Source organism: Misgurnus anguillicaudatus, chromosome 2 (genome assembly GCF_027580225.2).
Source record: "Misgurnus anguillicaudatus chromosome 2, ASM2758022v2, whole genome shotgun sequence".
In the NCBI taxonomy this organism is placed as follows: domain Eukaryota; kingdom Metazoa; phylum Chordata; class Actinopteri; order Cypriniformes; family Cobitidae; genus Misgurnus; species Misgurnus anguillicaudatus.
The window spans coordinates 30,238,604-30,265,119 of NC_073338.2; the positions used below are offsets into that span (position 1 = coordinate 30,238,604).

The 26,516-nt window shown below is 38.9% G+C and overlaps 1 protein-coding gene across 5 annotated transcripts in view; it reads right to left on the minus strand.

Annotated features, from left to right (window-relative positions):
* arhgef4 (Rho guanine nucleotide exchange factor (GEF) 4) overlaps window positions 1-26,516 on the minus strand; it is a 92,922-nt gene that overhangs the window by 39,140 nt on the left and 27,266 nt on the right. For 3 of the 5 annotated variants that reach the window (XM_073853254.1, XM_073876495.1, XM_073853256.1), the window contains 3 exons: window positions 2,992-9,822; window positions 1,778-2,101; window positions 1,259-1,388 (listed from right to left, as the gene is read on the minus strand). In XM_073853254.1, the coding sequence (XP_073709355.1) occupies window positions 1,259-1,388; window positions 1,778-2,101; window positions 2,992-9,822 (7,285 nt within the window). Of the gene's footprint in view, window positions 1-1,258; window positions 1,389-1,777; window positions 2,102-2,991; window positions 9,823-25,878; window positions 26,035-26,516 lie in introns of those variants that run through there. The other 2 variants (XM_073853255.1, XM_073853257.1) reach the window with 2 other exon arrangements.

The window sequence follows — 26,516 nt, forward strand, 5'->3', positions numbered from 1 at the left end:
CCAGTATTATTCACGGTATTATATGTTGATGATCATAGAAATATAATGCTTATAAAAGCAGGCAAACAAAACAGTCAAATCAGGGTCAGACAAAACCTATTTAATAGTCTAGACAAGACAATGTATTCAGTTTTCTTAAATGAAAGTCTCCTTTTTTTAAAATGTGTGTTGGGGGCCTGTATATTAATGCCAGGTCTACCTTTGAGCTCAAAGGGAGTATGAGTGTGTGTGTGGGAAAGAAAGAGAGAGAGATAGAGAGAGAGAAAGAGAAAGAGAGAGAGCGGCCTGGCGCCAGTGAGTGGGTGAGAAATAATCAGCAGGATTGTTTGGCAAAAGAGAGAGGATCAGCGCTGGGGGCTCCTGAGCTCCACACTCCATGCATTATTGCACAAAGATAGCCTCTGTGCTCCTACTACATGCACAGATGACTGAATAAAGCTTCATCTTAAGACTGCCTGTAGGTGGAGGACCTTGGTGAAGACATCTCAGATCTCTTTTTGTTTGCAACTGTAGCCTTGCAAAGGCATTCTCAGTTTAATGTCAAGGTATCTAAACATAAACGAGACAACCTTTGATAATGAGAGACTAAACATTTACATCAAAGACCTTGGTAAGTCTCTGGGTTCCAACTGTTACAAACGCAACCATAAAAACTCACTCAGCTTATTAAAGGTTGTAGTATGAAGGCAACCGTTGCCCCCTGGAGGACATTAAAAAGCATCCACACCTAAAGAAACTGTTATGGGTCTTAAAGGGACATTCCACTTTTTTGAAAATATGCTCACTTTCCAGCTCCCCAAGAGTTCAACACTTGATTATTTCCGTTTTGGAATCATTCAGCCGATTTCCAGGTCTGGCGCCAGCACTTCCAGCATAGCTCAGCACAATCCAATAGATCTGACCAGACCACTAGCATCGGGCAAAAAAATAACCAAAGAGTTTTTCTATTTGAAATTTGACTCTTCTGTAGTTACATTTTGTACTAAGACCGACAGAAGATTAAAAGTTGCAATTTTCCTGCCATTGAAAGTAACCAAGGGGACTATTTTCGGGCAGTGTGTAATATCACTACGCCTGCTGCAGCTATGTTACAGCAGCAAAGTTCTTGATTATTATGCCAGAATGAGAGTATAGTTCCTAGCCCTAGGGGAGCTGGGTTAAACATTTAAAGATTCAGGAAGTCAATACTGTGTCCTATAGTAAAGGGTTTTGTTGCAGTGGCTTTATGTATAGCAGGTTTAAACCATGTGTTCCTTACCTGAAGATGACACACGATGAGGCCAGCCCAAGCAGTCTAATCCAATGGGTGTGCTTTGGGAGAAGAAGTGATCCTTAAGGGTGATGGAGGGGAACTGCTCAGGAGAGACCAAAGAGAGCCTAGTGCGCACCTATGGATGAGAACAACAACAGTCACAAAAAGATTTACTACATCATTTTGTTTTTCTACATAAAATTATCCTACAGTACATAATGTAAAGAACAGTTTGTTAAAATATAACCTTGATATTTTGAGTATTGACCGAGTAAGATTGAAATCTATGCGAAATCAATGACTGAAATCAAACTTAAATGTCAGTATAAGACTATGAGACTTTGGTCTGTTTGGCGAGACATTTGTATTAAGGAAAACACAAAAAGTGAAGTCTGAAATCCTAAAGAAGCTACAAGAGTCCAGAGTCCAGAAGTTCAAAGCAGGAAGAAAGCAAAGCTGAAGAAAAGAAGATGCAGGGAAGATGTTGATGGCCAGGTGAATCCTCAAATTCAATGAGTTTCTTACTTTCTTGTGCTTCTCAGATGTTGTGGTGCTAAGCTGGCGCAAACTTCTCTGCTTGCTAAGGTTCTTTTTACAGACGTTCTTGGCATCCGTCAATGTATCATATGAGCACGAACGCTGACGTGATTTCATGGATTGTCTTTTTCTCTCTGGGTCACACGCCACCTCTCTGATGCCCTGAAGAGGAAATGTCCAACCGTAGAAGTCTGAGATGGGTCTGGGTGTCGCTGTACCCTGTCCTCTGCCCTTCACCCGAAGCACACATGCTTGCCCTTGTTGTCTTCTCTCTGATGACTGGACGGCTGGATGAGCACCGTGTTGTACATGCTTTGAGTGCAAATTTAGGTGATTATTGTACAGATGTCTTTTGATTAAATATCCAATTAAATATAGAGATTGACAGATGTTGATTGGATGGTAAAAGTATACATTAACATTTTAGCCAAAATGGTATAATATTGTGTTTAAGATACATGGCCAGCATCAAACGTTCACTTGTCGCCACTGGATGGCACTGTTTCTGAGAGGTGAACATTATACAAGAAACTCTTAAACATACAGTAGTCCAATTCCTAAATCCAGTTCAACATAGATTAGAATTTGTTTTGGTCCATGCACCTAAACAATCCAAAGTATGAAGAGCTTTGAGGAAACTCAAACTAAAATATTACTATGCTATTGTATGTTATCCTAAAAGCATTATGCCAGTGACTTAAAGGGGACATATCATGAAAATCTGACTTTTTCCATGTTTAAGTGCTATAATTGGGTGTCCAGTGCTTCTATCAACCTAGAAAATGTGAAAAAGATCAACCCAGTAACTTAGTTTTAGTAAACTATTCTTTGCAAACATGTGAAAAAATAGGTCATTGAAATTTGGCGCCCCCTGTGATGTCAGAAGGGGATAATGCCACCCCTTAATCTGCACTATTCAACCAGGACAATGCCATTTAGTGCAAAGATCAGCTGATTTGCATTTAAAAGGACACACCCAAAAGGGCACATTTTGGTCACACCTACAAAGTGGGAATTTTAACATGCTATAATTAATTTTCTATATGCTATTTTGAGCTAAAACTTCACATACGTACTCTGGAGACACAAAAAATGATTTTACATATTAAAAAGGTCTTGCAAAATGTCCCCTTTAAACAGCATCAGTATTTTAAAAGTCAACAGTAAAATGGAAAAAAACATGTCAATATATTTATACTTACCTCAGGATTGTTAGATCCTGACGTCAGGCTGGACTGAGACTGGCTATCTGAACTGCTGTCCTCTACCAAGTACTCTGAATCAAATGAGTGTGCTGTGGTAAGTTGTGCTGTCCTTGGCTTTAAAGACTTCGGCTTTTGAGGAGGATCTGAGAGACCCTCAATGCTCATTCCCTGACCGAGCGAGTACAAAGAAGATGCCACAGATCGTGAGGGGTAACGGAAGCTCCTCCGCTGTGTCCTCAACCCAGGACTGTTGGGTTTGGGGCTCATAGGCCTCAGTGGAGAGTCAATGGTCTCAAAACAGCTCATAGATCTGCCCAACGCATGTGACATTGGGATTGCGGGTGCAAAAACAGTAGGGCGTACAGGAGACTGCGACCTATTCTCTACATTGTGCACTGCCTCAAAGCCATCTAAAGAAGCATGGTCTGAGTCTGAGGAAGCAGCATTAGATACCTCACGTTCCTCCGAACACTTTCTTTTAGCTGTATCTTCAGATGGGTCCTGAGATGTGGATTTTAAGCTCAGTTGGTCAGAATGACACACGGTCCCTGAACTTTTTTGGGAAGCTGGTGAGCTGTAAAGCCTAGACCTGCTTTGAGGAGAACCAAAGCCACAGTCGCTATGGTTTTCCTGTGCGGACTTCTCACAGGCTGTCCCTGGAACAGATATGGTTCTTTTGAATGGTTCCACTTCTTTAGATCGCTTCGTCTTCCTCCAGGACTGCCTGGTTTTCCCCTCTTCATTCTGTGACGGCAAAATCTGCTCCTGGTTTTCCCTCTCAGGATATTTAGACTCGAACAGGCTGGAAAGAGACTTATGAGCCATTGCAAGCTTCATGCGTAGGTTTAAGTTATCAGTACTTTTGCTTCTTTTTTGTTGTAATCCTTCTGTCATTGGAAAAGTTCTAAAATTCAGTGCTTCCCCATCTTTGTGCTGCTGCTGGGTGTTAGGAGAATTAAATGGATTTTGAGATGTAAATTGGGCATATTTCTCTCTGTTTTCCATATTTAAGGCAAAGGCCTTTTCAAAAATGTCATCGCTGGAGTGATCACCATCTTTCACTATGTCTATAGGATAATCTGTACTCTGAGAAATAGGGTTTTTGAAGAGTAATTGATTGGGCTTGTTAAGTGTTGGGACTGTATTGTGCTTTACCTCCTCCCGTTCATGTCCATCCTCAGAGTCCTCAGCTTCCTGCTCAGTCTTATTATTGCCCTTTTGCTCACGTTTGGTCTTACGGAATGAAGGCATTCGAGAGAACACCGAAAACACAGAGCCTTTCCCTGACTGATTTCTCTTACTCCTCGTAGTACCACGAAGGCTAGAGGGCAACTGAGTACCGTCCTCCGTCTCCTCATCGTTGGTACTGCAGTCAGGATCTTGTGATACAAAACTAGAAACGCATCGGCTATCACAGTTATCAACCCCATTTAGAGTTGTTGTCTCTCCAGCATGTGGCTCATTTGTAACAGCATTTGCTTCTTGAACAGTTGCTATGTTGGCTATCATCTCCCTTGCATTTGAACATATGGCAGAATTGTTGTTGTCATGTGGGTAGTGAGGAACAACGTGGTTTGTGATATCATCACAGGAGCGCCATTCTTCAATAAATCTACCATCTGCTAAAGAATATACTCTCTCAGGTTCTTCCAATCCGTTCTCTATCAAAAAAGAGCTCTCCATTGAACGGTCAGACTCCAAAATGGCCTCTAAATTAGTGATGGGCAACATTCGACAACATGCAACAAAAGCCTCTGAATTTGGCATCTTCTTTGTACAAAGTTCTCTACCATCAAATGTTTCACATAATAAATCAGTGCTTTCGGGAGAGTTTGTTTTGAAACAAGTCTCAAGGCTTCTCTCTCTGTTTTCTACTGCATGAGTACTAGCGACCTTGAGAGACTGGTTCAATTTTGCCATGCTTTCCTCCTGAATTTGAATCAGATGTTTGTGTGGCGCATGCAAATGCTCAGGATGAGAAGAATCACAGTTTGTAGAGTCTGTATTAACCATTTCATGCGTACCATAATGGTCATCTGTTTGGGGAGAGCTTAAGTTTTGTAACGCTGCAGTTCTGATAGCATCTGTGTCCTTGAACTGAAATCCTCCTGCTGTCTGCTCTTCCTTGACTGCGGACCAGTGCAGCTGATACTCCTCCTTGCCACGCCAATCACAGTGCTGCTTTTGTGTAACATCGCTACATGTCTCCAGGTCAGGTGATTTTGAAACATTATCTTTCCAGTCCGCTGCAGTCTCCATTTCAGGTGGTGCTTTAAATGGGATGATGGTAAGACTGTTTAAAACAGTAGGGACACCAAACAAGTCACTTTCTTTACAGTGTTCTACTCTTTCTGAGACTAAACAATTATCATTAGTAGTAAACCTATTGTATTTTAGCAAAGAACTAGGTAAAGTGTCCTGTACACCTGAGGCACATTTTTCTACTGTTATGCTCTTAATGTTATTATTTGTGTCTGAGCTGTACTCTCCTGTTGCCACAAAAGCCTCTCTTGTACTGTTTAACTGAGTATAATTGAAAGGAAACTGTGAGTTTGTGCAAGGATCAGAACACGCATCAGATAAAACACTATCATCCGGCACAGATATGCTGGTTGGCTCAAAAGATTCAAACGTAATCGAGTCGTTTTGCATGATGTGTTTGTCAGACAGGTTGCTAGGCAGGTGAAATTGCTTGAAGGTCCCTGTGTACTCTTCACATGTGTCAGACATAACATCTACATCGGAACGTGCTGTTTGTTTACAGTTCATGTGAAGGTCATCGCTGAGCTCACAGCAAATGTCTGTGGGGATAACTGGCGTTTTGTCATACAATATCCCAAACAAACCAGTCAGAGACTCGACAGGACTTTCTAGAGGACTCCTTGGACATCCATAAACCTCAGTAGTTTTCATGTCAGGACTTATAAAACTCATTGAGATGGGCCTAGTATATTCCATGCATCCTAAATTATCAGAGTAAATTACTGACTGCTCGACTGAAGGAACTATTGTGCATTCTTTCGGACAATCTGGAACATTGTGATGCATGTTTCTATTTGTTCCTTTTAAAACATATGTGGGGTCACCCAAAATAGGTGCATCTTTGTTATTACAATTTTCAATTAACTCATCCAGTTTGTTACAAGGAATTTCACTACTGGAGCAATGCTGACCTTTCTGAACAGCTGCCTCAAGTCCATAGTCTCCCAAATATGTTTCCACAAAATGATTGTCCATGTGATATCCACTGATTGAGTAACTGTCCTTATCAGAATGCATTTGTAACACTGGGCTGTTTTGGTGATTGAAATCTGTGCAGGATTTTATGTCTGACTGTTCTGAGGTCTGATCATTGATCACACTCTGCTGTACTGAAGATGCATTAGACTCATCTGAGGAACCTCTATCAGCTGCATAACACTGATATTCAATATGAACAGGTGGGGGGTCATTCAGTTTGTCCTTTTTGACATTTTGACTGTCACTCTTTTCTAGGCTCAAACTGAGTTTCTCATTCATGTGCGTTGATAAAAGTTTTATAGATGCCTTCTCTCCACAGTCAGTGCAAACGACCACACAGTCCTGTTCACAGTTTCCCTGATCATTAAAGGCCAGTGGGTTTGAAACAAAAACAGACTGTAACTCAGTCACAGTACATTGAGAATTCATAGAAGTTTCCTTTACGATATCAATCTGTGATTGACTGTGTTCTATTAAAGCCTGTAACTGCCTGTGTCCTACTGAGTCCTGTAACTGGCTTTGATTTACAAAGAGCGGCGACTGGCTGCGTTCTACCAAGGGCTGTGATTCGCTGTGTTCTACCAAGGGCTGTGATTGGCTGTGTTCTGCTGAGGCCTGTGATTGGCTGTGTTCTACTTCTACTGAGGCCTGTGATTGGCTGTGTTCTGCCGAGGCCTGTGATTGGCTGTGATCTACTTCTACTGAGGCCTGTGATTGGCTGTGTTCTACTTCTACTGAGGCCTGTGATTGGCTGTGTTCTCCTGATGCCTGTGATTGGCTGTGTTCTACTTCTACTGAGGCTTGTGATTGGCTGTGTTCTATTGAGGGCTGTGATTGGCTGTGTTCTACTGAGGCCTGTGATTGGCTGAGTTCTACTGAGGCCTGTGATTCTACTGAGGCCTGCGATTGACTGTGTTTTACCGAGGGCTGTGATTGGCTGTGTTCTACCGAGAGCTGTGATTGGCTGTGTTTTGCCGGGGCCTGTGATTGGCTGTGTTCTACCGAGAGCTGTGTTTGGCTGTGTTTTGCAGAGGCCTCTGATTGACTGTGTTCTACCGAGGACTGTGATTGGCTGTGTTCTACTGAGGCCTGTGATTGGCTGTGTTCTACTGACTCCTGTAACTGGCTGTGCTTTACTGAGGGCTGTGATTGGTTGTGTTCTACTGAGGCCTGTGATTGGCTATGTTCTACTAAGGACTGTGATTGGCTGTGTTCTATTGAGGGCTGTGATTGGCTGTGTTTTATTGAAGCCTGTGATTGGCTGTGTTCTACTGAGGGCTGTGATTGGCTGTGTTCTACTGAGGCCAACGATTGGCTATGTTCTACTGAGGCCTGTGATTGGCTGTGTTCTACTGGGGCCAGCAATTGGCTATGTTCTACTAAGGGCTGGGATTGGCTGTGTTTTTCTAAAGGTAGTGTATTGCAAATTTCTTCTAAGGCTTGAGATTTGCTGTGCTCTACAGAGGGCTGTGATCGGCTGTGTTCTACTAAGGCCTGTGATTGACTATGCTTATCTAAGAGTAGTGTATTGCAATGTTCTACTGATGCCTGCAATTGGCTGTGTTCTACTGAAGGGTGTGATTGGCTGTGTTTTTCTAAGGGTAGTGTAGTGTGATGTATTACTGCGCCATGCGATTGGCTGTGTTCTACTGATGCCTGTGATTGGCTGTGTTCTACTGAGGCCTGTGATCGACTATACTCATCTAAGGGTAGTGTATTGCAATGTTCTACTGAGCCATGTAATCGGCTGTGTTCTACTAATGCCTGTGAGTGGCTGTGTTCTACTGATGCCTGTGATTGCCTGTGGTCTACTGAGGAATGTGACTGGCTGTGTTTTTCTAAGGGTAGTGTAGTGTGATGTATTACTGTGCCCTGCGATTGGCTGTGATCTACTGAGGCGTGTGATTGGCTGTGTTTTTCTAAGGGTAGTGCAGTGTGATGTTCTACTGAGGCATGCGATTGGATGTGATCTATTGAGGCCTGTGATTGACTAGGTTCTTCTGGGGGCAGTGATTGGCTGTGTTTTTCTGAGCGCTGTGTTTGGCTGTGTTCACCTGAGGGCAGTGATTGATGGCTGTGTTCTACTAAGGGCAGTGACTGGACATCTTCTACACAAGACAGAGATTTACTGTTTTCTACTGTATTTTGGGGCTGGATGTATCCTGCTGAAGCCTCTGTTTTGCTATGCTCTGCTGAGAACAGGGATTGGCTGTGCTCTATCAAGGCCTGTAAATGGCCATTAACTTCTGTTGTCTGTGTTTCTCTGTGTTCCTCTAAAGTCTGTGATTGATTGTTTTCTGCTAAGGCCTCTAATTGGCAGTGTTGTACTAAAGCCTGTGATTGGCTCTGTTCAAGTGAGACTTGTGACTGACTTTGTTCGATTGAATCCTGTGATTGGGTGTGTTTTTCTGAAGCCGCTGCCTGACTGTGCTCTATTGAGGCTTCTGATAGGCTGTGCTCATATGACGCTTGTGAAAGGCTCTGTTTTACTGTGTCATGCAATTGGATGTGTTTTACTGAAACCTCCGATTGACTGTAACATATTGAGTCCTCTGTTTGCCTGTGTTTCACAGAAACCTGTGTTTGGCTGTGCTCTAAAGCAGCCTGTGATGGTATTCCATTATGTTCTATGGACGTCTTAGCTGTCACTTCAAAAGGCTTAATTGATTCAGATAGAGTTGTGTCTACAGAAGTAAGATGGGAAACAATTAAACAGATTTCACTGTTCTGGACATTTAGCTCATGTTTGTTTTGTTGAGTATCTGAATTATTTTCGGCCTTTGAATCATCCTTAGCTGAGTCATTATCAGTCAACTGTATTTCACTGAAACTAGTGTCATTATCATTATCCTGTAATTCTTTCGCATTTGAGGTCATTAACTGTGTGAACGGCTCTTTATGTCCTGACTGAGTCTCAGTCATATTTATGTTGATTTGATCGCACTGAGATTTTCCATCAGCAGAGTCACCAAATTGCAAATTATCTTCACCGTCTGGTAATGTCAATAATGGTTCATTACAGCTTTGCTCATCAAGTACTTGTGATTCTAATGAGTTCTCTGTTGCCAACAAGGGTGTCACTATGTGCGAAAGGCCATGTAAAAATAAATCATGTCCAGGTCCTGCTGGCATATTACAGTAAACGTCCTCACACTCCTTAGCATCAGACTTTCCAGTGCCATCCTCTCCAGCGTGCATCATCTCAGTATTTCCAGTCTGCGCCTGTGACTGCTCTCCCTCCACTGTCCCATGGGGACTGTCAAAGAAAGTGTGACGCATTTCTGTTGAAGAGAGGTCCTTCTCTTCAACGGAGCAAGACAGTTTGACACCGGGAGAATCTGAGTCAAGACAACCTTCAGAACAAAGGCCGGCCTCAGAGCTGATCGGCGTCCTACAGCAGTCCTCAGTTTCAGGGCTGAGGTCAGAGAAAGTGTCACTGTGCCAAGAATGTGTGTCAAAATATTCCTCTGTTGTGTCCTGTGTTGCTTCAGGAACTGCCCCACTCCGTTCCTGATGATCTCCACACTCTTTCTGATCCGACTCCCCATCTTCCAAAGTCTCATTCCCAGATTCCTCTAATGCTGGGGCCTATGAGAAACAAAACAGAATGTGGATATTAGTTTGTTTTTCTTAACAAATTATATTTGATTAGATCATTATTGAGGAAAGGCTAACAAGTAGTAAATAATATTGGTGAGGCTGTTCTAAATGTGATGAGCTATTAAAGGTCTGCAATCAATTAAATTCTACAGAGAAACATATGTTTGTGAAGTGAACCACAGAAGTATGCTAATCATTCAGATACATCTTAAAATCTCTTTCCCCACACCTGGAACTAATGTCCCTACAGTCATTTGCTTCATATGATTGTGGAGCATCTGAATTATCCACTGTATTATCTCATTTGTTTATGAAGTTTTATCCTAGAAACAAAATCATTAAGTGTCTGTTGAGATCGAGATGATAAACAGACATAACCAAAGCATAGCAGATTGTATGAGTCATTACTATAATATTAGTAGAAAACAAACAGGCAACACAAATATAAACAAATATTGCTATTATGAAGCGAATGAAAGCACATTATAACATGCAGCAAACATTATATATCTACAGTTCACAGCACAGAAACATAACAACTAAACTCATTTTATTATCTCAATTGTTTCCGTCAGACAGAAATGAGATTACAGTAAATGATGAGAAAATGGAAAACATTATTCTCCTGAGTATGATGTTTAGATAGCAAAGTTTGTAATCAAAGGTCAGAGGTTTTAAAACAAACTCAAACAATTCTCATACAATTCATTCAACAACAAATTATCTGCTCTCCGCATATTTTATAGTCTGAAAACGTCTGATATAGAATAAATATCAATAAATGAAAATTGAAAATTTATTTAAAAGTCTTCTGAGCTATGAAAGAGAAACGCCTTAGCAATAACATTTTCCTCTGGGTTTATGACACATTGAAACAGGTCAAGGAAACAACTAAAAACTGAGAGGGTTCTACTCATTGTCAAGAGGTTGTGGAAAGGGGCAGGACTTTGTACTAGGAAACACTTGAAGATTCAGATGCAAAACCCTCTGACATGTGCGTCTGATATGTTTTCTTGTAAATTTGCATTTTTATCAAGCTCTTATCTTTAGGTTTATTAATTAATTTCACTTTAATGGCAATGAACAAGTTATTAGTCAGTAATTAAAATGCCTTATTTTTACAAATGTCACTTTAGTCATTTCATTGTTATCCTGGGGTGCATATTCCAAAAGCATCGTTAGCCAACCACTGTTGTAATTTCGTCGTTACTAACAAAGTTCAACGATTTGGTGTTTTCCAAAACCATAGTTCAAACGAAAATTCGCAAGCTGCATCCCAAACTTATGTGGTTTAAAATACAGCTCTTCACCTGTGGTAAGAAGCTTAGTTCCTTGTTATTATAATATGTAGACGTTGATCATGCTTTAACAAAATAAGCAAAAAACATGTAGTCCCTTCTATATCCATCATTCTAAATACGTACAAATTTTATTTTACGTCTTTAAGTTTGTTAACAGAATCAAAGCGTTGTATTTAAAGACATACGAGCTTTAAGACCCTGGGGAATCCGTGGGAGAAGTGACTTAAAAGTACATTAATTAAATATCTTGAAATAAAACAACAAAGAACCAAATCACGGTAACAAAATCAGTCTTCTGATGCAATGTACTGTACGTTATTTACAACAATAATCTTGTACAAATTTTCAAGAGATTAATTAGTACTCCACCTTCCATGTGACATCATCAACTACTGTATGTTGTTGAACCAACATGGTTCAAACGACGGATGTGCGACAAAGTTGCTATGCTTTCGGGAAACAGTCGTGAAAAGCTAGCTTCTCAAACTATGCATCCTACTATGTTCAGCAGCGAGTTATATCGTTGTTTGGAAAAAGCACCCCTGGTCGTTTTCTGATCCCATCCGATCTCTTCACTGCTCTTTCTGAATAAAAGGCTCAAAAGTTCTGTTAATATCCTAACATATTCAGTAAATTTTAACTGGCTAAAAAACTCTTGCGGTCAGTTGATGCTGATAGCCCGTGGTTAGTGCGTTGACATATGGTGCCAGTGCGTTCACAGTGACCTGTGCTTGAAGGATTCTGGTATTTCTGAATGGCCTGAGGCTGGAATTAAAAAGATTTGAAGCTGAAGTATTAGATGAACATAAAATATGTGCCAAGAGCATTATCATTAAATGGTCAATATCATTATCTAATTTTTGACGGAGGTGGCGTTTAATGGCTTTTGCGTCTGAGCCCTTCACCTGTACTGTCACCCAACTTATAGCAGCTGCCGTGGATCCACAGAACAAACAACTAACAATCTCCTTGGATGCCAACCAGCCCTCCACAACCCACAATTTTTTGGCACATTTTGCATTCTCCATTTAAGCCCTGTCTCTTTATCATAATTTACTGATTTCTCATCTTGTAACTATTTCCCCAGTTTAGCAAGCTCTGAACATTATAAAGTCAGACACAAACCCCAGAGAAGATGAAAGCATTTAATTTAAAATTATGAAAGTATCTCCAGCTAATCCTGACAGGTCAAGCGACTCCAAACCTTCGTGTTAAATGTGACCCTGAAATCCAAGCAAAAGTCTTAATCTAATTCTGAGGTGCATCAAAGTTTGATTTCACTTACTAATTTCATATTTATTTTAATTTTGACGTGTTTACTCAGTAAATATTCAAGTATATTTTATAGTAAATATAAATAAAACAAGGCTAGAAAATATCCAACAATTTGACGGATAATCTGTAAATTGGCTATGCTGGAAAAAATCTAAACAATGATCACACAGTGATACAGAACATACCAAAAGTATAAGCTTACCCTCATGGCAGGTAAAATGACATCAGACAACAACACAACTTCAGCCAGCTCCATTCAGAAACCAGAGCTTAGTTTCAGAATTGATTACAGTTGAGTTCCCTAACCAGCTTAATGTCTTAACTCTACGTCATACAATCGAGAAAGGGGGTGGGTGTTGGGTGTATATTCAAGTGTAAGTTCAGGTATGTACTGTACGTGTATGAGGTAAAACTAGGAAGACAAAGCAAGATAAAGCACATAATATGACAATGCACACAGGCTGCAGCCGATTCTAAAGTTGACACTTGATGTCATGCCTATTAAAAGAATTCACACTCACTGGACTCAATACAGATATACTTGTCACTTTATGTAATCTTGATGGCATTTACAGACACTGTTTTTACACATGTTACTGTATTTACAGATATATCCGATTCAACCATCCAATATGGCTCCTGTGGAGTAATAATGCAATCTATACGATTTTGTAAAAAAATATATATTTAAAATTAGAAGGATTAGATTAGATTTCCATTAGAAGGCCTTTACTAATCCAATGGAGCCATGTTGATTACTTCTGTGAAGGATGGATGGACCCTTTTGGAATTCAAATCAGAAGCACCATTCACTACTATTACAAATCTTGGAACAGCCAGGACATTTTCTAATATAACGCTGAAAAAAGATAATCATACATCGAGGAGGGCTTGAGGGTGAGTAAATCATGGGGTAATTTCAATTTTTGGCTGAACTAACCCACTAAGTATGATTTTATCCACCTGTTTCTTAATGTAAATGTGGGCGCCGCCATCTTTGAGCTTTCCTGTTTATGACTTCCGGTGAGCCACTAAAGCTAATCTATTGCGAAGGACACAAGTGTGCCGTTTTGACTGACTGTTTAATGCTTATTATGAAATCCAAGAAGACCGACATAATTTGTGCAGTCAGGGGTTGCCATAATAGCTAATACAAACGCAGTAAATCTCTACAAAACATTTGTTTTAACCCCATGCACAAGAGCTGGCGCACATGCACTCATGATCTGTATTTACAAATCCATCCAGTAAAACCTTTCATATAAAGTACCAGTTAACAATAAATACAATAATTGTTTAAAAACAACTAATATTATGCTGATAAAAATAAGGTGGATAATATAAATGCGTTAAATATAAATGTATGATTAACAAACATGAAAATATGGTGACAGTGTGCATACCGGTAAAGCTCAACCTTCAAGATATGACACTATTTAAATAGCATCTTGTAAGCATGTTTGGGGCTGCTGGGTATTTTCATGCCTCCAGTGCCACTGAGACCGCAAAGGCTGGCATCCAAAACTACACCACCATCTGCTGCAGATTTTCCTATCACAATCACACAGCCTTTGAAAAGACTGCTGTGTCATTTCCATTATCGGTATACACCTGATTTTTCAGGAAGCGACAGTGAAACAATAGTGTATCAGGGGAGGTTTTATATCCAAAAATAAAAATGATGCTATCATTCACTCATCCTCATGTAGTCCCAAACCTGACTGAATTTCTTTAATAAAACACTGCAGGAAATGTAGGGTGGTACAGGGCTTGACTTCTAGTCACCCTTCACTTTCTTTTGTATGGAAAAACATTCTCATTTAGAACAACATAAGGATAAAATACAATATTATAGATTTTCCATATTTTGGTGAATTAACCTTAGCAGAAAAATTTGCAGAATACTTAAAATAGCTAATAATAATAAATGTATCATTTTGTTGTTGACTATAGTGTTTATTAGACTATCAGGATACAGTATTTATCTGTATCACTACCTTGTATGACAGATCAGGTTGTTCGGTAAATTCCTACAATAATAGTGCGTTTGAAATTATTTGAAATCATTCATTACCTGAAAAGAGCAATGATGATATAATTTCTCTATATCTTTAGCTGTGGTGTGGATTCTCTTTTAACACAATTTTAAAAGAAAACACCACCGTTTTTCAATATTTTACTATGTTATTACCTCAACTTAGACAAATTAATACATACACATTTTTTCAATGTTTGCACTCTTTATCTTTGTTCAGCGCCTCATGAATGTGTTAGCATTTAGCCTAGCGCCATTCATTCCTTAGGATCCAAACAGAGATTAATTTAGAAGCCACCAAACACTTCCATGTTTTATCTATTTAAAGACTGTTACATGGGTAGTTACACGAGTAAGTATGGTGGCACAAAATACATTTTTTTGTTTGGAGCCATAGGAATGAATGGGGCTAGGCTAAATGCTAACACATTCACAAAGCACTGTACTGTACAAAGATTAAAAGTGCATGCATTGAAAAAAGATAGGTATGTATTAATTTATCTAAGTTGAGGTAAGAACATAGTAAATTATTGAAAAACGGTGGTGTTTTCCTTTAAGTTATCATTAAGCCTTTAGAGATCGCATTGCTATTGAAAATAACATATTATACCTCACAATAAGCCCCTGGTGTTTTTAGACCATACATCTAAAGAAAAATATAGTATTACATGCAATTTAGATTCAGAGGTGGTTTCGTTTCAGGACATGTGGGTTAAATAGGTTCATTCAGGCAATAGCAGTGCTGGATCCTGCTGATCTCTCAACAAGAGCATGAGATCATCCCATTGGGGAGGCCAACCACAGAACGGGAAACACACACACGCACACAGCCGAAGGCACAGTTAAACACACAGAAGATGAGGCCATTGTCAAGAGATATGGTACACACAACACTGTGGGCTCCTAAATAAGATCACGGGACCAAGTTTCTGACTAAGCAGTGTACTTACATGGGTGCAAATAAATATTGCACATTGCAAATGGAGGCCAGCAAACCCAAGAGGAAGAAAAAATCATGACATAAGCGTGACTTAATTCACAGATTATGAGCTCATCGAAGACCACACCTTAAACTGGCCCTCTCATGAGGCAGAACTCGACCCCTGCTGCGAACAGCATCTGGAAAGCCCAGCTCCTCAAATAGGAGTGTATCCACTGTCATCCACTCATGTTTCAGACACATATGTAAATATAAAGGAATTAGACATGCATACTATTCTTGTCCCTTCTTCCTTGAAAACATTTTAATATGAATTCTATCCATTATAATATGTTGGCTTGTATGACTCCTTACTGTGTGTGACTATGCTGGCTTTTGGTAAAATATCTGCGTCAAAAGGAGGAAATGTGGCGTGCGTTTCGGATCTTTCCCACACTTTGTAAAAATAATTTGCATTTATATTTAGATAATTTGCATAGCAAATGCTCCAATCTAAATGGTACAACATGTAATTCAACCTACGAAGACAGTAATGTCTGTAAAACCACAAGTTGCCCAACTACTACGAGCAGACTAATAATAAATAATAGGGAGATCACTAGGGAGGATAGTACAGTCAATGGTTTATGGGTGTGAATCAGAAGTGTTCATAGAAGAATCTGTCAGTAAATAAACATTGTGGGACTATCTCACATTAGGGCCAGTAACAAATATTTTATGTTAAGCTTGTCCTTTTCTTGGACATGTGAGAAGTCTTAAACCAAATAAAAGTTTTTGTTTTGTTTGCTTTACTTTTTGATATTATCATCTTTACCTCAGTCTTGCTGTCAGTGCAGAAAAAGCCTCTGAATAATGCCCAGAGGATGTACTTAAGAGCTTTTACATTCTAAGTATCCTGCAGCTTTCGTTCATGCTGCAGTGCATAGTAAGTGACTGTGGTGATTTAGAGCAGGTGCACTCACAACTGCAACCTCCACTGAATCAACTGATTCTTGATCAGACAGAGCCTCCCCACAAACGCCATGACTTACATTGTGTAGAAAATAAACAAGAAACAAGTTAAGTTGAGTTTGAATCTAAAGCTATATTCCTACCATCTATATGTAGCTCATTTGTTATATTCCAGTGTTAGCAGCACAGTGATCATAGGTTAAAGTTCCAATGAATACACAAATAATAAAACAATAAATGTACTGTATGTTGTTTTGGATTAAATCATTCTTAATCAGAACCTTGGAAAGAAATGGCTCTTTTATCAGGCAATTATACATGCATCACATATATTTAGCTTTGAAGTGCAGTTCAAACCTGCACAAACACTGGTACATGCCTTACTTTTGCCATGTTTTATTTTTTAGTTTTACACACATTACAGGCCTTCTTTGATTATTAAATTGCACTTAATTACTTAATTGCACTAATTTTACTCCACTTATAGTCAAAGACATTATACGGTATCATTTTATTTCATAACGGTATAATTTTCTGTAAAGCTGCTTTCATTATGTGTATGTGAAGAGAATTTTAGGCCTCAAATATGACAGAAAAATCCCAAATGAGATGTTTTAATATAAACAGTAATGGAATTTATTAATTCATTTGTCTACTAGGGTTTAAAATAAAACTCAACAGTGTTACAAACACTTCATTATGAAATATTTTTATTGTTACCAGGCATTATAACTGACATACTATTATTGTATAAATAACACCTGCCAGAAAGCATGTAACACAATCATTTTTGACAATTATAAAACATTGGTGTGTGTCCCCTTAAAGATGACACATGTATTTGAAGTGAACTGCTATGCATTGTGATCACTATATTGTTATAACAATCTGTGGAACTTAACATTAACTAACTGGTTGTTGTGATATCCTGTGTAATATCCTAGGATTTGAAAACACATAATTTAGTTTAAAGATGATTCAAAAAGATGTGTAACGTAGAGTATGACTACCTTGCTGTCTGATGTTTTTAGGAAAATTTAAAATAATTAAAGTGAAAATTAACTCAGGCTGCAAAGGTCCATTTACCAATCCAATGCTCTACCACTGAGCTATACAGAAACACAAAAAGCAAATATCAAAGAAAAAAAATGTTCATTAAAGTATAGCCTATATTTTAAGTTATAGCCTTACTATATATGTGCTATATTTCAAATCATTAGCTTAAAAAGACTGAAATTTAACTCATCATTCTTTTTTTACTATTTTTTGTAAATAGCTTAAAAAACACCAATTATCCGTTTCAATTCAATTTCAATTCAATTCAATTCAATTTCAAGTTTATTGTCCACAAAAAGTGGAAATTTGTCTTTGGCTCCACAGGTGGATTTCTAAAACACATACACAATGAATAGACAATGAATACAACAGGCAAACAACACAGTAACCCTTACAAACAACACTAGATAACACCTTCGTCACACACCAATATAAAAAAAAAGATAAATATGGATATCATGGACTATTGTGAGTTGATGATATAGCGCTCGGTATAAATGACTTTTTGTAAATATTTTTTGTTGCTAATGCAGCTGTGTACCTCCTTCCTGATGGTAATTTCCTAAATTCTGTGAACAGAGGATGCACTGGGTCAGACACAATGTGGTGGGCCTTACGTCTCATATGTGTAGTATATAAATCTGCCAATTGTCCCTGTCCTTTACCAACAATTTTACTGCCCAGCTTAACAATTCTGGATAGTTTGTTTCTGTTCTTAACCCCCAGGTTTCCAAACCAGGTACACATATTGAATGTCAGCACACTCTCAATCAAACTCCTATACACAGTCTCTAGAATTTCCTTTCTGACCCCATATGAGTTCACCTTCCTAAGTAAATATAGGCGCTGCATTGCCTTTTTAAAAATATACTCAGTATGTTTAGTAAAACTAAGAGTGGAATCAAAGAATGTTCCTAAATATTTGAACTCCTCTACCTCCTCTACATTTTTATTATTGATTACAGCAGGTATAAGATCGTGGCAGGAATTTTTCTGCCTCATTATCACCATCTCTTTGGTCTTCCCTTCATTAAGGAGAGGGCACTATCATGGCACCAGTTAATAAGCTCCTCCATAACATTAAAATATACAGATTGGTTGTATGTTGGTTGTTTCGCGATTTTACATTTCCTTTGGTGTGTAAGTGTGTATTAGTACATGTTAACAATATGCAAAAGTTACAAATCCTAAAGTGAACAGTAGGTACGTTTACATGCAACAAAATAATCCGTTTGTAATCATGTAAACACCTTAATCAATACAACTTAATCAATATGATCGGATGCAAATATGGATCGTATTGAATGGGGGTGGTCTATTCTGATCTGTGATCCAATCAGCAGGAGAAAAGTATGCATGTAAATGCGTGAATTGTAGTATTTTTCTAAATCGGATGCAAAAATGCATTGTGCACATGCGCAGAACATTTGTTAACGTTCAAGTTCACGTATTATATTTACCTCTTATATCACATGATTCTCGTCACAGAAACGTGCAGTGGCATCACGCAGGTATTAAGGTAACGTTGATGGGGTCACGCAATGTACATTCTGCCATGCTAATGTGTACTTTTAAAACATTAGGCTACTTAAAGCAATAAAATAGCGTTGTGACTTTTAAAAAGTGGGTTTTCAACATATATCTGAAAACTTCTTAAAAAACAACTTTCTCCAACTCCGCTTTGACTTTAAACCAGAGATAAAGCCTGAACTCGACAAGAGATGCTGTCCGCAGCGAGGCGTTGCCAAGTGCTTTTCCGAGGTTAGATTTGAGCTATTGTTTAAACTGTTTCCACCAGTAGTATTTTTTTCTGCGGGTTAAAGATAAAAGTGTTTCGTTCATTAGTTATTGGTATTTGGGCTGTGAATAGTAATTGGGATGCTTTTGGACTAGTTTTGAATGTACATTTGGGATGGTTTCGCGAATCTGGCAACCCTGGCTGTGCGCTTGCGCAGACGTTCTGTTCAAATTCTATAGAATGTACATGTAAACGAACATTTTAATCAGATTGCAATGTTTAGGGTGTATGTAAACTGTATTGTCGTAACCTTCAATCCTATTAAATTCAAGCGGATTGACAAAAGTCTTGGACTACAACAAACACACGGATTGCAGGCAACAGTTAACTTCCTGGGCTGGTTGACGTGGACTCGATGCACATTATTATAATTCCCGCCCGCTTTTGACATACAGCCTGTATTGTCTATGTCAGGGTTCCCCAAATCTTACCCTGGAGGGCCGGAGCACTACAGAGTTTAGCTCCAACCCTAATCAACCTTACCCACCTGTGATTTTCTAGTGATCATGAAGACCTTGGCTGCGTCCAAAACCGCATACTGTATAGTAGGTACTGAATTAGATGAAGTACCTACTTACTTGGCGTTAAAACAGTAGGTACTGTATAGTATGAATCCTGGTAGTATGAACTACATCCGCCATCTTGCTACATCACGTGACATACATCGTCATCACGTCATGTCATTTCAGCCCGAAAACAGCCGCATGCCTCTTCTTCTTCGTTGGATAACTCCTCTCCCGGGGCATCATGGGATAGTGTCCATCGTATGCATACTGCAAAATCTAACTGGAAGTAGTAGGTCATCTGGGTACTTTTCGCATACTGTTTTTTCGAATACTATGTATTCGGACATACTACTCGCCTCGCCTACTGCTTTTCGCATACTATATAGTATGAAGTAGGCAGTTTCGGACGCAGCACTTTATTAGCTTGCCCAGGTGTGTTTGATCAGGGTTGGAGCTAAACTCTGCAGTGCTCCGGCCCTCCAGGGTAAGATTTAGGGAACCATAGTCTATGTTTTCATATTTAAAGAATTTACTACTGACTAAACCATGATTCAAACACGTTTGCAAGTTTTGAGCAGTGTAGAGGAGCGCTCGTTGCTTGTCATTTCTACGATCACAAATGCAGACATTGTTTTAATATCCTCCTTACCAATCTGTTACGTCCTGCTCAAGCCACGCTGGCAAAGTTGATCGATCAATTTGGTAATCTGCATTTTCTGGATCAGATTCGGCTCATATTAATAAGGTAGTAAAGACGATATTAACTCCTGTCAGCATTGCATCGTGAGCTAATCTTCAAAACATGGTTGACGTCAGAGTTATCAGGCCAATTACAACGTACTGGTAAGCTGGCTTTGCACAAAATCAGAGCATTTCAGAAAGACAGGGATTTATGGAGTAATAATAATGTACAGTATGTGGTAAATAATGTGTTTTTTTAACTATAAACCACACAAACACATTGTATTACATCAAATGCTTTTTAGCAATGTAATAGGTGCTCTTTGACAGACTTGGTCCCCTTTAAACTTGTACCCTTTAAATCGATAGATAATAGAGTCTGTTTATTACTTGTAAAATCTAATTACGATGTTATTTGAATTCCCTGAAAATGCACTGAGACACAAGTCGTCATCACTGTAATTTCTGTCAGCTATCAGGACACAGCATGTAGAACCAGTGGACCAAACAACATGTTGTTTCTTGTCCCTAACAAGGCAATGAGCAGCTTAAGGAATGTACCCCCGCTGAGAGAGTAACAACTTAAGACTGTGCTCTGATAACACTCGCCCTGGGGTGCAAAGCATTAAAACTGAGAAATCCAAAAACATGCAGGAGCAGCACCTTAACTCTACACAGCTTGTTTCTTCAGTCAATCTGAAGTTTTACTTGCATGTTTACTTAGAGCAATAGATTCATCATCAATAGTTATGTAACCTAAACAGACACAAGCACCAAAACACAAAGAGCCTTTTCCCCAAAAATCTGATTATACAAACGCAATTCCCTCAACGACACAGATACAGTGCTTTATTTACGAGACAGCAGTGTGGGACTGACAAACATGAGACTTTGGCTGACACAATCCCAAGACCTTTGCTGAGCCCAAGAAGATTGATAAACCTAATGTCATCATAACCCATGAAGCAACATTCTTGTAAATAACAAAAAACATAAATATTCACACACACATATGTGAGTCTAAATAGGTTTGGTGTTTTGAAGGAATGGTGCAGTTGGAAGTGCTGCACACATCTATTTCACATTAGCTTGCATGTCATCCTTTTTGAGTTTGTTTACATTCCTGTCCTGTTATCTGCTTCGCTCTCTATTTTTGACAGGCCTCGCACTGTCTGTACTTTGGGGAACTCGAATATCTGCTCACAGATATTATATACTTTTTTGTGAAATACTGCTAATACTTTGCAGAAAATTTTAGCAGTGTTTTAACTTTCCATAGCATACTCAAGTCTTAACCACATAAGTTTAGCTAAAGACCATTTCTCGCATATCATTTCCTGCTGTTGTGGGTTATATAATTGTACTACTAAGCCATTGTACAGAAGATTATATAGATGAAGGTTAAAAGCTATTGAAAAACATTTAGTAATAAAATTAGTCGCACACATGCCAAGTGACAAATCCTATGAGACTCACTAAACATTTTGTTTCCCTTTAATGAACCACATTCATTTCTCTGTTTCCTCATATTCATTTCTGCTTGACTCTTTCTCTGTGACTAAGTTGGTATGCAATCAACATTCTCAAGTCTATATGTCACAGGGGTTTGGGCCCCAAGCACCAAGAAACACAAAAACACACACCGGCAAAAGCCTTAATCCCACTGTCACTATGTGATTTGTTCATTTCCAAAACAGAACAATATATGTGCTAACACATGCGCCCACACGCCCACTTTTAAATCCACAGTGTCTAGCTCTGACATGTCAAACGCTGTCAGCCGGACGATCCTACTGCCGGGAGAAAACAACATGGGAAGACTGCAATTTAAGCGTTGAAAATCCTGTCAAGAGAGGAAGCTGAGATGGATCCTCTGTCATGTAATGTTGCTCTATGCTTGAGACGATATTGTTTGGGTCAAGCGGTTTCATTACTCTGGTTTCAGGTGTGGGTGTGGAAACACAAAAGGTCAAAGATCAAGAATGTTTACTTCATAGCATGACGTTTCATTGCTCATATGACTCTTTATCTAACAAAAGGAGAAGATCTAAAGATTGTGTTGGTCTCTTTTGATCACAGTGCTATTACAACAAAGCTTTAAAATTGTGTTGAAGCTTCAAAACAGTTGCTAAAGCACCACATAAGCTTAATAAAAGTGTTCTGTAGGATTCACAATCCACCCTGTTGTAAAGAGAAAAACTAAAACAACAAAAAAACTAAATTTCGGCTCCAAACACCACAAAAAAACCTCATAGGGTGTTTGAACAACAAAAGGTACATAGAGTAATGACTTAATTTTTCTTTTGAAAAAATAAACCTGAACATATGGTCATATACAATGGCACTATAATGTATTTGGACACTCAGTATAAAATGTATTAATTTCATTCCATTGTAATACATTTATTGAGTTGATCAACATCCTCAACTATGAGCGTCTTTTTGTTACATGTATTGCTGTAAGAGTGTTATCCACTGTATTTTATATATTGTTATATCATTTATACATATGAAGAGTTTGGTTTTTTGTTTAAAAAAAATATTACAGCCAAAATCAGTATTAAAAAATAAATTCTTATTTTACGCAAAATCCAATATCCGCCATGTTATTCTGTCATCTTTTCTCCCTTTTTTCCCAAGCGATAAACGCAGGTCCTCCTTCTCTGCAAAATGTAATAAATCCACTCAACAAATCACAGCGCACCATTTCACACATTGTAAACAATAATGGCGGCGAGGAATACACGGAATCCTAGTTTTCCTCATCTACTTTGTACTTCGTGATAAACAAACCAAAACAAAATAATACTTTTGATGGCATTGATAAACTTGTAGATTATTTTACGCAAAGTCAACGAAAATCGAGCAAGACCAAAACATTTTACAGCTGATCACTGTCAAAAAAAGTTCAGCGACAATGTCCCAAGAATGACAGCAGCAATGACAATGTTCCTAAAGGCTCTCTAAGCGAATTCACACGTTTCAGACCATAAAACATTTTTTGTGTATACAGCAAACCTCTCCTCACTATCTGCTTGCTGCCTGTCCGCTGATCAAGCTGTAAAAAAACGTGATCTCTGAAGACAGCCCAGGCTCTACAAACTTCAAAATAAACACAGTGGCCAAACCTGCACCACAAAACAAAACAAAGTGTTCCAGCCAATAAACGCCAAGAGGGATTTGGGGGTTGGGTTTGGGCGCGTTCATGAAAGCACGGAAGGGAGGGGGAGGAGTTAACTACGCTCAGTTTGTTTGAAAAACACATTTCAAAAATCAACACACCGATTCACTTAGAGAGCCTTTAATATGACAAAGAAAGTGTTTTGATTAATGCCATTAATGTTTATTTTTTAAAGCGTAACTAAACCCCCGGGCAGAGCCTGACTCCACCCACTGGCAATATTTGAAAAATGCAAGAAAAGTGGGCAGATCCCAACGGAGATAGAGAGGACGAACTAAGCTCGTACCAAGTGTGTGGTGAGATCGTAACAAGGGCGTGGTGAGCTTGAACCTGCTTACGTCACTAGGTATTTTTTGGACCCAACATCCAATAGGAAAATTAAACTGCAGTAGCCACCGTTCAACCTGAAGAGGGCAGCACTCAGACGTTTTTACACCATATATTGTAGTATTTATATCCAAATGTCAAAAAACTTACTAAAATCAATGAACAGCACTAATAAAGCATCATTCTTACAGACCATTAACTAAAAAAAGTTGGTTTAGGGTTTTGTTACTCTTTAATCAGTGTATACCACTAGTCAACTATATGAATATAACATGGCAAAGATGAATGCACATTTATATATTAATTCAATAGATTTATAGCATTAAAGGAATAGTCTAGTCATTTTCAATATTAAAATATGTTATTACCTTAACTAAGAATTGTTGATACATCCCTCTATCATCTGTGTGTGTGCACGTAAGCGCTGGAGCGCGTTGCGACGCTTTGATAGCATTTAGCTTAGCCCCATTCATTCAATTGTACCATTTAGAGATAAAGTTAGAAGTGACCAAACACATCAACGTTTTTCCTATTTAAGACGAGTAGTTATACGAGCAAGTTTGGTGGCACAAAATAAAACGCAGCGCCCCTCCAAGCGGATTCAAAAGAGGAACTACCTCCCGGCGCAATAGCACTTTTGGGAGCACTTCGACTCGCCTGAAAAGTCCGCTCCCCTTCTCCCTCTCATAATGGGAGAGGGAGGGTGTTACTGCGCCGAGTCGAAGTACTCCCAAAAGTGCTATCACGCCACAAAACGTAGCTCCTCTTTTAATTAGAAAAGCGCTACGTTTTATTTTGTACCACCAAACTTGCTCGTATAACTACTCGTCTTAAATAGGAAAAACGTTGATGTGTTTGGTCACTTCTAACTTTATCTCTAAATGGTACCATTGAATGAATGGGGCTAAACTAAATGCTATCGAAGCGTCGCAGCGCGCTCCAGCGCTTACGTGCACGCACACAGATGATAGAGGGATGTATCAACAATTCTTAGTTAAGGTAATAACATATTTTAATATTAAAAATGAGTAGACTATTCCTTTAAAAAAAACTTGTCGTGGATTTATTGCATTTTGTGGAAAAAATAATCAGTTTTATTATTAAATATTTAAAAACTTAAATTATGGATTTGAATTTTAATGTTATTATAACCTAATGCTATGTGAAAGTTCGTAACAGCAAATAGTGGTTTTTATCTTGTCACTTTCTTGGTATAGAAAACACATTTTTACCAAAATTAGTCAAAAGGGATTTATTGCGTTTTGGAACCAAACTCTTCATATATACATTTATACTTTAAAATGTGCATAAATACTTTTTGGTGCTAGTGCATATGCACTAGAAGCAGTTTCCTCTGGAAGATGATCTTCTCTCCCAGTTGAAGTCTGGCTCCAAACAAGATGAAAGACTATTGTGCCACTAAAAACCATTTTTCAAGCAGCACCTCCCCAAATCCATGACAACTGAAGATGCTGCCAATGCTGCACCCCGGCTGTGCGAGTACAAGCATGCACACTAAAACATCCACTGGTGAAGCCTCACTGACTTAATGCATAGTAAGAGAATCTCTCCAGGAAGAGAAATAGCCATCATTTATTTAATCAGAGACATATGTTGTCTCACGAAACCAACCCAAGAACACAACCAAAATTCTGTTAAAAAACCTTTAAAAATGTCATATAAAATTGACATTCAAATCAAAAGTAATGGTTATTTCCTAAGATTTTCCTAACAAATGCAATATGCTTAACCTACCAAAATAATGTGCTTCACCCAAAACAGCTACATGTCCTTGATCAAAACTAACCTAAACACTGTGTCCTCGTTCTAAGACGCTGCACAATCTTAGAGGAGTTACAAGATAACTTATTAAACCAAAACACCATAACTGGTCACTCTGACAGTGCAATGTTTATCTATTTTAACAATCCGTAACTCCGCTAACAAGTCCAAACCAACACAAAGGTATGAAAATAAGCTGAAGTGCCCTTACCTCAAAGAAGCTGCGTAGGAAGTATATAACACTCAACATTGTGAGTGTGTTGAGGAGGGGGCAGCTTCAATCTTCTTTCACTCCCCCCCAACTCTCTCTCTTTATTCATTAGCCCTAGAGAGAGTTTCCCCAGCCTGTTGCTACTTTGGATTACACTAAATACTCACGGCACGGAGCGAGCAAGAGAGGGAGTGAGAGAGAGAGAGAGAGAGAGAAAGAGAGAGAGAGAGAGAGAGAGAGAGGAAGAGAGAGAGAGACTACAGACAGACAGACTAAACCTGTCATGCCATGCCAATGGTTTAGGTTTCCCAACAATGAGGGATCCTCCGTTCAACTTTGTGCAGCTATGTAAAAACAACCGCATCAGCCAATGAATTCTTTAACCGTTTAACTCCCAACCTATGAGTGTACTGTGTGAAATTATTTAATTATGAAGTGAGGCCTGCTCTAAGGTAAATAAAGTGTGGCCGTAACAAGCTGTGCCAGATTATAGAGGGTGTTGTGGGTTGGAACAGATTAGTCATTTTGTCTTTTTATGTCTGCATTAATTTTGTTGAACCACACGCCTGGGAAACACCCTGTGTCTGTGTCAACACTTTAATCTTACACCTCTCTCTTAAGCCCTGGCAGGCAACTGT